Source organism: Bombina bombina, chromosome 3, assembly GCF_027579735.1.
Source record: "Bombina bombina isolate aBomBom1 chromosome 3, aBomBom1.pri, whole genome shotgun sequence".
In the NCBI taxonomy this organism is placed as follows: domain Eukaryota; kingdom Metazoa; phylum Chordata; class Amphibia; order Anura; family Bombinatoridae; genus Bombina; species Bombina bombina.
Window position 1 is genome coordinate 204,400,050 of NC_069501.1, and position 13,507 is coordinate 204,413,556.

Consider the following 13,507-nt stretch of genomic DNA (forward strand, 5'->3'; position numbering starts at 1 on the left):
GAGAGGGAGAGAGGAGGGGAGAAAAAAAAAACAAAAAAAAACACACCATATGTTTGTTACTCAAAAAAAGGCTTCCACAGTTATTGCATTGTTGGTTTCCAATATTTCCGAATTTGAAAGTGAGTTATACAATGATCTCCATTCTCCCCTCAGTGTCGCTTCTACCATTATCTCATGTTGCAAGAAAGGTTTAAGAATTTGTTTTTGTTTCTCTATCTTTAGTGTCATCAGAAAGACCCCCCACTTTTTTAAAAATGTTGGAAGTCTACCTCTTGTGTCAAGTATAGTATCTTGTTGTTCTATAAAGATTTGTTTGTACAGAGCTTTTTTAAATTGCATTAGTGTGGGGGGTTGTTTGGGACACCACAGGGTCTGGGTGCAGCTCCTGGCTATAAGCGTACAAAGGATAAGTAGGGGGTGAAGTTTTGCATTAACATTATCCCACAAAAACAGGTCGATCCCATCAATGGTAAATGTAATGTCTATTGCCATGACTATTTTAAGCCAGTATTGTAAAAGCCCCCAAAAGCGGCGGATTACAGGGCAATATAAGAAATTTTGCGTCAAAGAAGGATTAGGATACTGGCATTTTACACATTGGTTCGGGTGTTGTGAATTCCATTTACTCCGTCTATTAGGTGTGATGTAGTCCCTATGTAGTATTCTGATCTGCGCCTCCCGTAATGTCATATTCAGTGTGGCTGATTTGACTTTTAAAATGCTGTTTTTAATGTCTGTAATAGTAATGTCAGATATTGTATCTAGTTGTATTTTTCCTAGGATATCATTATGGACCCTAGCTGTCTGATGTCTGAGTAGTGTCTTATAGAATTCTGATATTGAAAACCTCCCTAAACGCTGTCTGTGAAATTACAAAGGGGGGTTGACTCCAGAAATTTTTCTCAGACTCCATCAGTGCTGTTATATAATGCCTAAATTGTAAATAGGCAAAAAAATGTTTATGGGATAGGTCGAATTTGGCTTTCAATTCTTGAAAAGTTTTCATAGTGTGCGACAATGGTTCCAAGACATCTCCAATTTTATTTAGTCCTTTCTCTTTCCACATCATAAAAGGTGCACATTCGTTACCTGCCGGGAAGTTGGGTTCCCCATAATAGGGATACATTTTGGGGAGGGGTGGGTGCAGTCTAACATTCTATGAGCTTGAGCCCAAATCCTAAGGGGATATCTATACAAAAAATTATTTTTGATATGATTTGGTAGGCCACTAAAGGAGAGATAAGGAAGTACAGTTAAAGCCAAAGGTGCTGTAACTGATTCCTCCAATGGCCTGTCATAGAAATGCCCCATGTCCAATTGCCAATCCATGACAATCCTCAATAATGTAGCCCAGTTGTAGAGCCTGATGTTTGGGAGACCCAATCCCCCATCTAGATAAGCAATTTGGAGCTTGTGGGCAGCTATCCTAGATTTCCTCCCCCTCCATACAAATTGTTGAATAGGTGACTAAGATTTATTGCAAAGAAAGAAGCAGCAGTCAGCTCAAAAGATCAGAGGGGAGTGAGAAGGAAATGGAACAAGAAGAATCAGAAGCCTTAGGCCTCTAGTTATCAAGCCGTCAACCGCAAATACGCTGGAATTCCGCAGCGTATTTGTGGCGAGGCTGATTCGCCATAGTTATCAAGTCCTACAGCCCGGCAAAAGTAGAATATAGTGACGTAACCTAAGATCCGCCAGACTCAGTCCGACACAGATCGATGGTTACGTCACTACAGATGTTCCGAATGCAAGTTCGGCACAATCTGACTACTTTTGGTAGTTATCAAACTACTAGCAGGTACGCTCGCCACTATTCCGGCCCTGGGGGCGGCGGATCCCATAGAAATCAATGGGAGTCTGACCATAGCGAAAGCTTATGTTCGCTGCTGCCCGACATCCCATTGATTCCTATGGGAAGTGTCTGCACCTAACACCCTAACATGCACCCCGAGTCTAAACACCCCTAATCTGCCCCCCCTACACCGCCGCAACTAAATAAACTTATTAACCCCTATACCGCTGCCACCTACATAAACTTATTAACCCCTATCCTGCGGATCCCGGACCCCGCCACAACTAAATAAATTGTTTAACCCCTAAACCGCCGCTCCTGGACCCCGCCGCCACCTATATTAAAGTTATTAACCCCTATCCTGCCCCCCCTATACCGCCGCAACCTATATTAAAATTATTGACCCCTTAACCTAAAGGAAAAATCTGATTGGCTGATTGAATCAGCCATTCAGATTGAAGTTCAATCCGATTGGCTGATCCAATCAGCCAATCAGATTTTTCCTACCTTAATTCCGATTGGCTGATAGAATACTATAAGCCAATCGGAATTCGAGGGACGCCATCTTGGATGACGTTCCTTAAAGGAACCTTCATTTGTCGTTCAGTCGTCGGTTGAAGAGGATGGCTCCGCGTCGGCTCCTTTGAAGATGGCTCAGCTCCGGATGGATGAAGATTGAAGACGCTGCCTGGATGAAGACTTCTACCGGATGAAGGACCTCCTCTGCGCACCTTGGATGAAGATTTCCGCACGGTTGGGTGAAGACGGCTCCAGGTAGGGTGATCTTCAGGGGGTTAGTGTTAGGTTTTTTTAAGGGGGGTTTGGGTGGGTTAGAGTAGGGGTATGTGGGTGGTGGGCTTTAATGTTGGGGGGGTTGTATTTTTTTTTTACAGGTGATTACTTTGGGGCAATGCCCCGCAAAAACAGCCCTTTTAAGGGCTGGTAAAAGAGCTGGTTACTTTGTAATTTAGACTAGGGTAGGGCATTTTTTTATTTTGGGGGCATTAGATTAGGTGTAATTAGTTTAAACTTCTTGTAATTCTTTTTTATTTTCTGTAATTTAGTGTTTGTTTGTTTTTGTACTATAGTTTAGTTTATTTTATTTAATTTTAGGTAATTGTAGGTAATTTATTTAATGATAGTGTAGTGTTAGGTTTAATTGTAACTTAGGTTAGGATTTATTTTACAGGTAATTTTGTAAGTATTTTAGCTAGGTAGCTATTAAATAGTTATTAACTATTTAATAGCTATTGTACCTAGTTAAAATAAATACAAACTTGCCTGTAAAATAAAAATAAACCCTAAGCTAGATATAATGTAACTATTAGCTATCTTAGGGTTTATTTTACAGGTAAGTATTTAGTTTTAAATAGGAATAATTTAGTTAATAATAGTAAGTTTTATTTAGATTTATTAAAATAAAAGTTAGGGGGGTGTTAGTGTTAGACTTAGGTTTAGGGGTTAATAAGTTTAATATAGGTGGCGGCGGGGTCCAGGAGCGGCGGTTTAGGGGTTAAACATTTAATTTAGTTGTGGCGGGGTCCGGGAGCGGTGGTTTAGGGGTTAATGAGTTTAATGTAGGTTGCGGTGGTGTAGTGAGGGGCAGGATAGGGGTTAATAACTTTAATATAGGTGGCGGTGGGCTCCGGGTGCGGCGGTTTAGTGGTTAAACAATTTATTTAGTTGCGGCGGGGTCCGGGATCCGCAGGATAGGGGTTAATAACTTGAATATAGGTGGCGGCGGTGTAGTGGGGGGCAGGATAGGGGTAATTAGGTATAATGTAGGTGGCGGCAGGGTCCGGAAACTGCGGTTTAGGGGTTAATACATTTATTATAGTTACGGCGGGGTCCAGGAGCGGCGGTTTAGAGGGTAATAACTTTATTTAGTTGTGGGGGGCTCCAGGAGCGGCGGTTTAGAGGGTAAAACAGTGTAGTTTAGTGTGGGTGCTTAGTGACAGGCTATCAAAAAAGCTGCGAAGAAGCCGATGAGCAGCGAGATCGATGACTGTCAGTTAACAACAGTTCGGTGCTCATCGCTCCGTACTTGGTGCGCAGCTTCTTGACAGATTTTTTTGATAACTTTGGCGAACGTATTCAGGACCGCGGCGGCGATGGTAGATAAGATTAGGCTAGCGTATTGGACCGGCGAATGCAGGTAAGTAGACGGCTTCATAACTAGAGGCCTTAGAATGGGCTTAAAGTCAAATAAACCATTTGTATATAACATATTAAATACATATACTCTAATAATGGTTTGGATTGCATCCTTAGCTAGATTTATCAGTAATGCCTGCATACTAATGAGAGGATGAGTGCTTACTTCTTCAGTCATTTTCAGTGCTGCTAAAATCTGTTGAATTGTTATTCACAAGTACAAGTGGTTTTAAAGTTTAATTGCAAATCAGCAAAAGGTATTCTCAATTCCCACTATGAACTGTCAGACGCATCTGTAGAATTCAGTTATGAAACTGGGAACAAAATACAAAATGTAAACACATTGGGGTAGATTTATCATAGTGCGAGCGGACATGATACGATGTAGCGTATTATGTCCGCTGCACATCGATAAATGCTGACAGCATACGCTATCAGCATTTGTCATTGCAACAGCAGTTCTTGCAATGCCGCCCCCTGCAGATTCGCGGCCGCTAGCAGGGGGTGTCAATCAACCCAATTGTATTCGCTCGGGTTGATTTCTGTCCTCGGCCTCAGAGCAGGCGGACAAGTTATGGAGCAGCGGTCTTTAGACCACTGCTTCATAACTTCTGTTTCTGGCGAGCCTGAAGGCTCGCGCTGAAACAGGGGCATCAAGTTCCATACGGAGCTTGATAAAAATAAATATATTGTAACAATAAAAAAAGATGTATAAATAGCACAAGAGAATACAAGGATACAAAATACAACCAGTATCCCAGGTCTATACAGAGTTATACCTCAGGCAGACCTTTTTTTAAACAGTTTTGGTTGTGACTGTCAGAAAAAAAATATTATTACGGAATGACACAAACAATGATATTAAGTATAATCTTTGGATTTATCTGTGCATCTGTTTTTCAATTTGCTGCTTTTTAATAAAATATTTCTCAACATATTTATGGCGTTTGCATATAAATAAATATTTACGGTTTATGCCATTATCAAGATTGCCTGCAATAAGCATAAGGTTATCTGATGAACTCATTTAGCTTAAACTTGATAGGAAATATGCAAAAAAATTGTTGGGCTAATGATTCCTATTTATACATTTCTGTGTTGCTCACTTCTATTTGGACCTAAATCAGATCAACATTTTAAACACTGTGGGTTAGATCTGAAGATAGTAGCCAAAAAGGAGCCTCTAATTAAAAGGAGTCACATCTGATTTTTGTAGCAGCTCTATTTTAGTGCCTGGACCATGACTATTATTTAGTGACATCTCACGATCTGTGGGTCATTAAATAGAAGTGCTACTTGATGGCAGTCACTCCTGCTACAGAATTTTCTGACCTATCCCGATCTTATTTAACCCCTTAATGACCACATCACTTTTCCATTTTCTGTCCGTTTGGGACCAAGGCTATTTTTACATTTTTGAGGTGTTTGTGTTTAGCTGTAATTTTCCTCTTACTCATTTACTGTACCCACACATATTATATACCGTTTTTCTCGCCATTAAATGGACTTTCTAAAGATACCATTATTTTCATCATATCTTATAATTTACTATAAAAAAAATTATAAAATATGAGGAAAAAATGGAAAAAAAAACACACTTTTTCTAACTTTGACCCCCAAAATCTGTTACACATCTACAACCACCAAAAAACACCCATGCTAAATAGTTTCTAAATGTTGTCCTGAGTTTAGAAATACCCAATGTTTACATGTTCTTTGCTTTTTTTGTAAACTATAGGGCCATAAATACAAGTAGCACTTTGCTATTTCCAAACCATTTCTTTTCAAAATTAGCGATAGTTACATTAGAGCACTGATATCTTTCAGGAATCTCTGAATATCCATTGACATGTATATATTTTTTTTTAGTAGACAACCCAAAGTACTGATCTAGGCCCATTTTGGTATATTTCATGCCACCATTTCACCGCCAAATGCAATCAAATAGAAAAAATTGTTCACTTTTCACAAATTTTTTCACAAACTTTTGGTTTCTAACTTAAATTATTTACAAACAGCTTGTGCAATTATGGCATAAATGGTTGTAAATTCTTCTCTGGGATCCCCTTTGTTCAGAAATAGCAGACATATATGACTTTGGTGTTGCTTTTTGGTAATTAGAAGGCCGCTAAATGCCACTGCGCACCACACGTGTATTATGCCCAGCAGTGAAGGGGTTAATTAGGGAGCATGTAGGGAGCTTTTTGGGGTAGTTTTAGCTTTAGTGTAGTGTAGTAGACAACCCCAAGTATTGATCTAGGCCAATTTTGGTATATTTCATGCCACCATTTCACCGCTAAATGCGATCAAATTAAAAGAAACGTTAATTTTTTCTCAATTTTAGGTTTCTCACTGAAATTATTTACAAACACCTTCTGCAATTATGGCACAAATGGTTGTAAGTGCTTCTCTGGGATCCCCTTTGTTCAGAAATAGCAGACATATATGGCTTTGGCATTGCTTTTTGGTAATTAGAAGGCCTCTAAATGCCGCTGCGCATCACACGTGTATTATGGCTAGCAGTGAAGGGGTTAATTATGTAGCTTGTAGGGAGCTTGCAGGGTTAATTTTAGCTTTAGTGTAGAGCTCTTCCCTCCCCCACCCCACAATTGTCCCCGCCATCTTAAGTACTGGCAGAAACTCTGCCAGTACTAAAATAAAAGGTATTTGGCCCTTTTTTTTTTTTAAAAAAAAAAGCATATTTACATATGCTGATGTGTAGGATCCCCCCTTAGACCCCAACCTCACTGATCCCCCACCAAACTGCTCTCTAACCCTTCCCCTCTGCAATAATGGGCGCCATCTTGGGTACTGGCAGCTGTCTGCCAGTACCCAGTTTTGTAACAAAATGTGCCTTTTTTTTTTTTAATTCCCTTTTCTGTAGTGTAGCTTTCCCCCCCCCCACCGAGACCAACCCCCAACCCCTTCCAGGACCCTTAGATTGCATTTTAGTGGGGGTTTTTTTCAACTTTTTAACTTTTTTTTTTCTGTAGTGTAGCGGTTCCCACCCGCTCCCGCCCCGTGCACGCGCCCGCCCACCACCCCCGTGCACGCGCGCGCTCCCGTGCGCGCCCCCGTAGCTCCCGCCCCCCGATCCCGCCCCCCTCCACTCCACATAGCGCACCGATGGCCGCCACCCGCCTCCCACGTAAGCTCCCACCCACCAACGATACCGGCCATCGATGTCCGGTGCAGAGAGGGCCACAGAGTGGCTCTCTCTGCATCGGATGGCCAAGGGGGGTTATTGCAGGATGCCTCCATATCGAGGCATCACTGCAATAACCGGAAAGCAGCTGGAAGCGAGCAGGATCGCTTCCAGCTGCTTTCCAGACCAAGGACGTACGCCACACGTCCTCGGTCATTAACTGACTTTTTTTTGAGGACGTGTGGCGTACTTCCTTGGTCGTTAAGGGGTTAAAGGGACAGTCTAGTCCAAAACAAACTTTCATGATTCAGATAGGGCATGTAACATTAAACAATTTTCCAATCTACTTTTATCACCAATTTTGCTTTGTTCTCTTGGTATTCTTAGTTGAAAGCTTAACCTAGAAGGTTCATATGCTAATTTCTTAGACCTTGAAGGCCACCTTTTAAGAATGCATTTTAACAGGTTTTTCACCACTAGAGGGTGTTAGTTCATGTTTTTCATATAGATAACACTGTGCTCATGCACGTGAAGTTACCTGGGAGCTATCACTGATTGGCTAAACTGCAAGTCTGTCAAAAGAACTGAAATAAAGGGGCAGTTTACAGAGGCTTAGATACAAGATAATCACAGAGGTAAAAAATATATAAATATAACTGTGTTGGTTATGCAAAACTGGGGAATGGGTAAAAAAGGGATTATCTATCTTTTAAAACAATAACAATTCTGGTGTAGACTGTCCCTTTAAGCAACAGTCAACCATCACTGTATTTCCTGGTGTTGTCCCTGTCCCCCACTACAATTAACCTTAATCACAACTACCTAGAGAATCACCTACTGCAATTAAAGGAATACTAAAAAAAGGTGCTGAACCAAAAATGGGCCGGCTCTTAAAGTGGCAATACATCTACAAAATAATGTTATATAATTCTGCACATAGCACTTAATGTAGCTCTCTCCTGCTCTGCTACATTGAGTGTAATGGCGCGATCGGGCCGGGCTGTGACTAGACAGGTGCCCAGATGCGTTCAGGGGGAAAACCAGACCTGCTCAGTAGAGCAAGAGCGGTGGTCTGAAGAATCCTCTTTTTCAATATTATATTGCATAAAGTTTGCGCTAAGATAATGTTATATAATTCTGCACTATTTGCAAAATTATATAACATTATTTTGTAGGTTTACTGTCCCTTTAAGCTTGCGTTCCTTCTTTTTCAAATAAAGATAGCAAGAGAATGAAAAAAAATTGATAATAGGAGTCAATTAGAAAGTTGCGTAAAATGGCATGCTCTATCTGAATCATCAAAGAAAAAAATGTGGGTTTCGGGTCCCTTTAACGCTAATCACAGCTACCCCGCTGCAAACTGACACTTAGGTCAATTTCCTTAAATTTGCGACATGTTTGTTCTGAGTCATCATCAATATTAGGCATTTTAACCATTCAGAATTGTGAACAGGAGGGCTAACTGTCCAAGTTAAGTCTGCTCATTATGTTGTTTATAGAGCAGAAATGTTCACTGCATTTAACCCATAACTGCTGAAGGAATAAAAGAACATCAAACACTCCCATAGAATGCCCTGTTCCACCACTTGTCTATACTACTAGAACCTTTTAGTATAGCAAAGGTTGGTAAAGTAATTATTCCTATATAAAATCTTATCAAATTAATTACATTTTAATAACATTAAGTTCAGTAGAGTATTTAGTAAAATAAGATTTTTAATTTTCTTTAGCCTTTTAGATTGGTATTTCAATGTATTAAGCAATATACAGGCGTACCTCGTTTTATTGCACTTCGCAGCTATTGCTCTTTTTACAAATTGAAGATTTGGGGCAACCCTGTACTGATCTATGCCATTTTCTCAACATATATACACATAAATACACATATATACACACCTATAACACATAAATACACACATATACACATATATACATACACAAATACACATATATACACACCTATAACACATAAATACACATATATACATACACACCTATAACACATAAATACACATATATACACATATATACATACACAAATACACATATATACACACCTATAAAACATAAATACACATATACACACATAAATACACATATATACATACACACCTATAACACATAAATACACATATATACACATATATACATACACAAATACACATATATACACACCTATAACACATAAATACACATATACACACATAAATACACATATATACATACACAAATACACATATATACACACATAAATACACATACACACATAAATATACATACCTATAACACATATATATATATATTTATATATATACGCATAAATATACATACCTATAACTCATAAATACACATATATACACACCTATAACACATAAATACACATATATACACACATAAATATACATATATACATACACAAATACACATATATACACACATAAATACACATACACACATAAATATACATACCTATAACACATATATATATATATACACACATAAATACACATACACACATAAATATACATACCTATAACACATATATATATATATATATATATATATATACACATAAATATACATACCTATAACTCATAAATACACATATATACACACCTATAACACATAAATACACATATATACATACACAAATACATGTATATACACACATAAATACACATACAAACATAAATATACATACCTATAACACATATAAATATATATACACGCATAAATATACATACGTATAACTCATAAATACACTCATATACACACATAAATACACATAATACACACCTATATATAAACATCAACAGAAAAAAGATTATGACTCACTAAAGGCTCCTATGATGGTTAGCATTTTTTGCCAATAAAGTATTTATTAATTAGGGTATATAGATTGTTTTTTAGACATAATGCTATTGCACACTTGACAAACTACAGTATAATGTAAACATAACTTTTATATGCACTGGGAAACAAACAAAAATGTATGACTCACTTTATTGCTATATTCACTTTATTGTGGTGGTCTGGAACCAAATCCACAATATCTCCGAGGTACACCTGTGTAGGGAAACATATTCCAATAGCTACAATTTATTTCACACCTTTGTAAAGTTATCTAAATAAGATGAAATAAATAATAAAGCACACACTTAACTTCCTAATAAATTGCAAATTAGTATTTTTATTTTTAGATGATAGAGCATATTACATAAAGAATATTTCTGAGACCTAGTGATTTTTATTATTGTTCATTTTTGTGCAAAAACAGTTACTTTGAATTCATTAGAACGAAGGACTATAATTCTGGTAGCTGCTTAAAATTCAATTTATATTTGATACACTTCTAATTGTATTTAAATTACACAAAAAACATTTTTTTTCACCTGAGGCTATCCCTTCTTTTTTTCCATGAGCTATAAACAAAACTGGCATAAATACAAACACCTGGGCTATAAAAGTAAACAGAGACATGTAGGATGGGGGAAATATAAAGAGTAAAATAAATTCCAACCACAGGGCTCTAGATGCTGATAAATGACATGTCAAGATCAGAAGCGTGAAATGAGGAGATGCTACTGATCACTTTTTTATGATCTACTGGCAAAGCCGCACCACCACATTTAATGATATTCACTAGAGTAAGAGCACATGATAAATAGAAATCTCTTACTTCGATCCTAATGCCCTTTTTTATTACTCCTTTGCTTATATCAGTTTTATGCGACAGCTTGTCATCATGATGCAGACTAACCCCTTGGATTCCAACAAAACCCATAACGTATTATAGGCGGCATTTTGGAACGGGTAAATAGAAATAGCAGTGCTGTCGTCAGTTCATAGGGAAATGCATGTTTTCTCTAATTCAGGCTATACATTTTGGGCAAGATTACGAATGGAGCACAAACATTTGCGCGCAAGCAATATATGGGGTTTTCTTGATCATTTGCACACAGGTTAAATTGCGCTAGTTGAAAGTAAACATGATCGCCTGAACGCAATTCAAGTTAACACTCGTCGGGTTAGCGCGTCCTCAGAGCTGTGGTTAACTGTCCCAAGAAACATAAAAGTGTCACAAAACACATCAAAAATACATTAAAAAGTACAGTTACACTCATAATAACACCATCTAATAAAAACTATTTATAAAAAGTATTGCACACAAAAGTTATTTGGGCTCAAATATGAGGTATCGGGTGTTAGAAGAAAAAACAATTTGAAATCCTCAAAAGTAGTTTAGAAGATAGCACCTCAGTGTATGTGGCTTGTGGGGCACGGAACCCAGGGTCTGCCTTGTCCTGCAGGTACTCCAAACAAACAAAAGATTGTTCCAGCCACCAACAATTTTAAAAGACCTTTATTTTCTCATATCTTGGGTCTAAGCAGAAAAATACAACGTTTCAGGCCTGCTATAGGCCCTTAGTCATGTATCATGTACATGACTAAGGGCCTATAGCAGGCCTGAAACGTTGTATTTTTCTGCTTAGACCCAAGATATGAGAAAATAAAGGTCTTTTAAAATTGTTGGTGGCTGGAACAATCTTTTGTTTGTTTAGAAGAATAAAAGACAGGCAAAGGTCTTTAACATCGAGATGGCTAAAGATGTATATGTATGTATTTATATATGTCTATACATGTGTACATATGTATTTATATGTGCATATATGTATTTAAAAAAACATATATACACATAAATACATACAGTATCCCACAAAAGTGAGTACACCCCCCACATTTTTGTAAATATGTTATTATATCGTTTCATGTGACAACACTGAAGAAATGACCTTTTGCTACAATGTAAAGTAGTGAGTGTACAGCCTGTATAACAGTGTAAACACACAGCCATTAATGTCTAAACCATTGGCAACAAAGTGAGTACACCACTAAGTGGAAATGTCCAAATTGGGCCCAAAGTGTCAATATTTTGTGTGGCCACCATTAATTTCCAGCACTGCCTTAACCCTCTTGGGCAAGGAGTTCACCAGAGCTTCACAGGTTGCCACTGGAGTCCTTTTCCACTCCTCCATGACGACATCATGGAACTGGTGGATGTTAGAGACCTTGCACTCCCCCAACTTCCATTTGAGGATGCCCCACAGATACTCAATAGGGTTTAGGTCTGGAGCACACACACATATATATATATATATATAAGTGCATTGGAGTCCTTGGCAGTTAAAGGGACATGAAACCCACATTTTTTCTTTCATGATTTAGAACGAGCATGCACTTTTAAACAACTTTCTAATTTATGTCTATTATATAGTTTGCTTCATTCTCTTGATATTCTTTGCTGAAAAGCATATCTTGATAGGCTCAGTAGCTGCTGATTGGTGGTATAGTTATATATTTTACCAAATTACCATCAGATATACTGTATGTAGTATTTATGAATAAACATAACATATTCTGTTATGAGCAGAACACTTGAATGTGAAATAGTAATATTTTCCATTGACTTCTATGGGGAAATAGGTTATTGTGCGCATAATATTCTTAGTTCTTTTTTTGCTTATCGGGTAGCGCAAGCATGATAACTTTTTGCTTTCAACTCGTAATACCAGCAAAATCCAACTTGCACAAAAAGTTTAATTCTAGTGCATTTAGCACACAATTAAAAGCACAAAATAGCGCTCCACCCGTAACCTGACCCTTTACGTGTTTACATATCTTAGTATAGAAGTATGGGTCACTTGCCTATTTGTAAATAGGAAAACATAATTATATACAATATACAAGATAAAAAGCTGAATCTACTCCTTTCTCGTGAATTTCCGGTCTTTCAAATAATTACAAAATCTTTATATTTAATTTACCTTATTTTTTAATTGTATTATTGTTGTTGTATTTCATAATTGCATGGTAAATAATACTCCAATCTAATTATAATTTTCTTTTTTAGTGTTCATCATGGCTTCTGGACTTCTGGTATATCCCTTTGGCCTCAACTCTACTACTGTGAAAAAATACTGTGAGGACTCAAGCATATACTATGCAGGAGACTGTCAAATTGGATGGGGTTACATGCTTGCTATTGTTGGGGTCATGCTGTCTGTATTTTTGCCATTTTTTGCAAAATATGCCCCCAAAGAACACCCTACCCCAACTCCTATTCCCACTATATTATAGTTTTTATTTATTTATGATTTTTGCAAAATAACATATATGCCTTGGAATTGGCAAGCAGATGGTATTAGAACACTTCTTTACAACTATATGGGTCAACCTTACAAAGACCAAAAGCCAGTTATTAGTCTTCCTACAACATTAAACTAAACATCTGGGAATGAAATGATATTACTTGATTTAATGTTCATAAGCATTTCTTTTTATATCTGTTCAGTTTAAGATCTCTACCTCCAAAACCATCTCCTTAAATGAAGAATGACAATTTGTGAGATAAATGT

General features: G+C 37.6%; 1 protein-coding gene across 1 annotated transcript in view; it reads left to right on the forward strand.

Moving 5' to 3' along the window:
- Positions 1 to 13,507, forward strand: part of LOC128653041 (LHFPL tetraspan subfamily member 7 protein-like) — a 396,987-nt gene that overhangs the window by 382,301 nt on the left and 1,179 nt on the right. Inside the window, exon 3 of the mRNA XM_053706087.1 lies at positions 13,003 to 13,507. This exon is cut by the window's right edge and continues 1,179 nt beyond it. Coding sequence (XP_053562062.1) covers positions 13,003 to 13,229 — 227 coding nt within the window. The 3' untranslated portion in view covers positions 13,230 to 13,507. The remainder of the gene's footprint in view (positions 1 to 13,002) is intronic.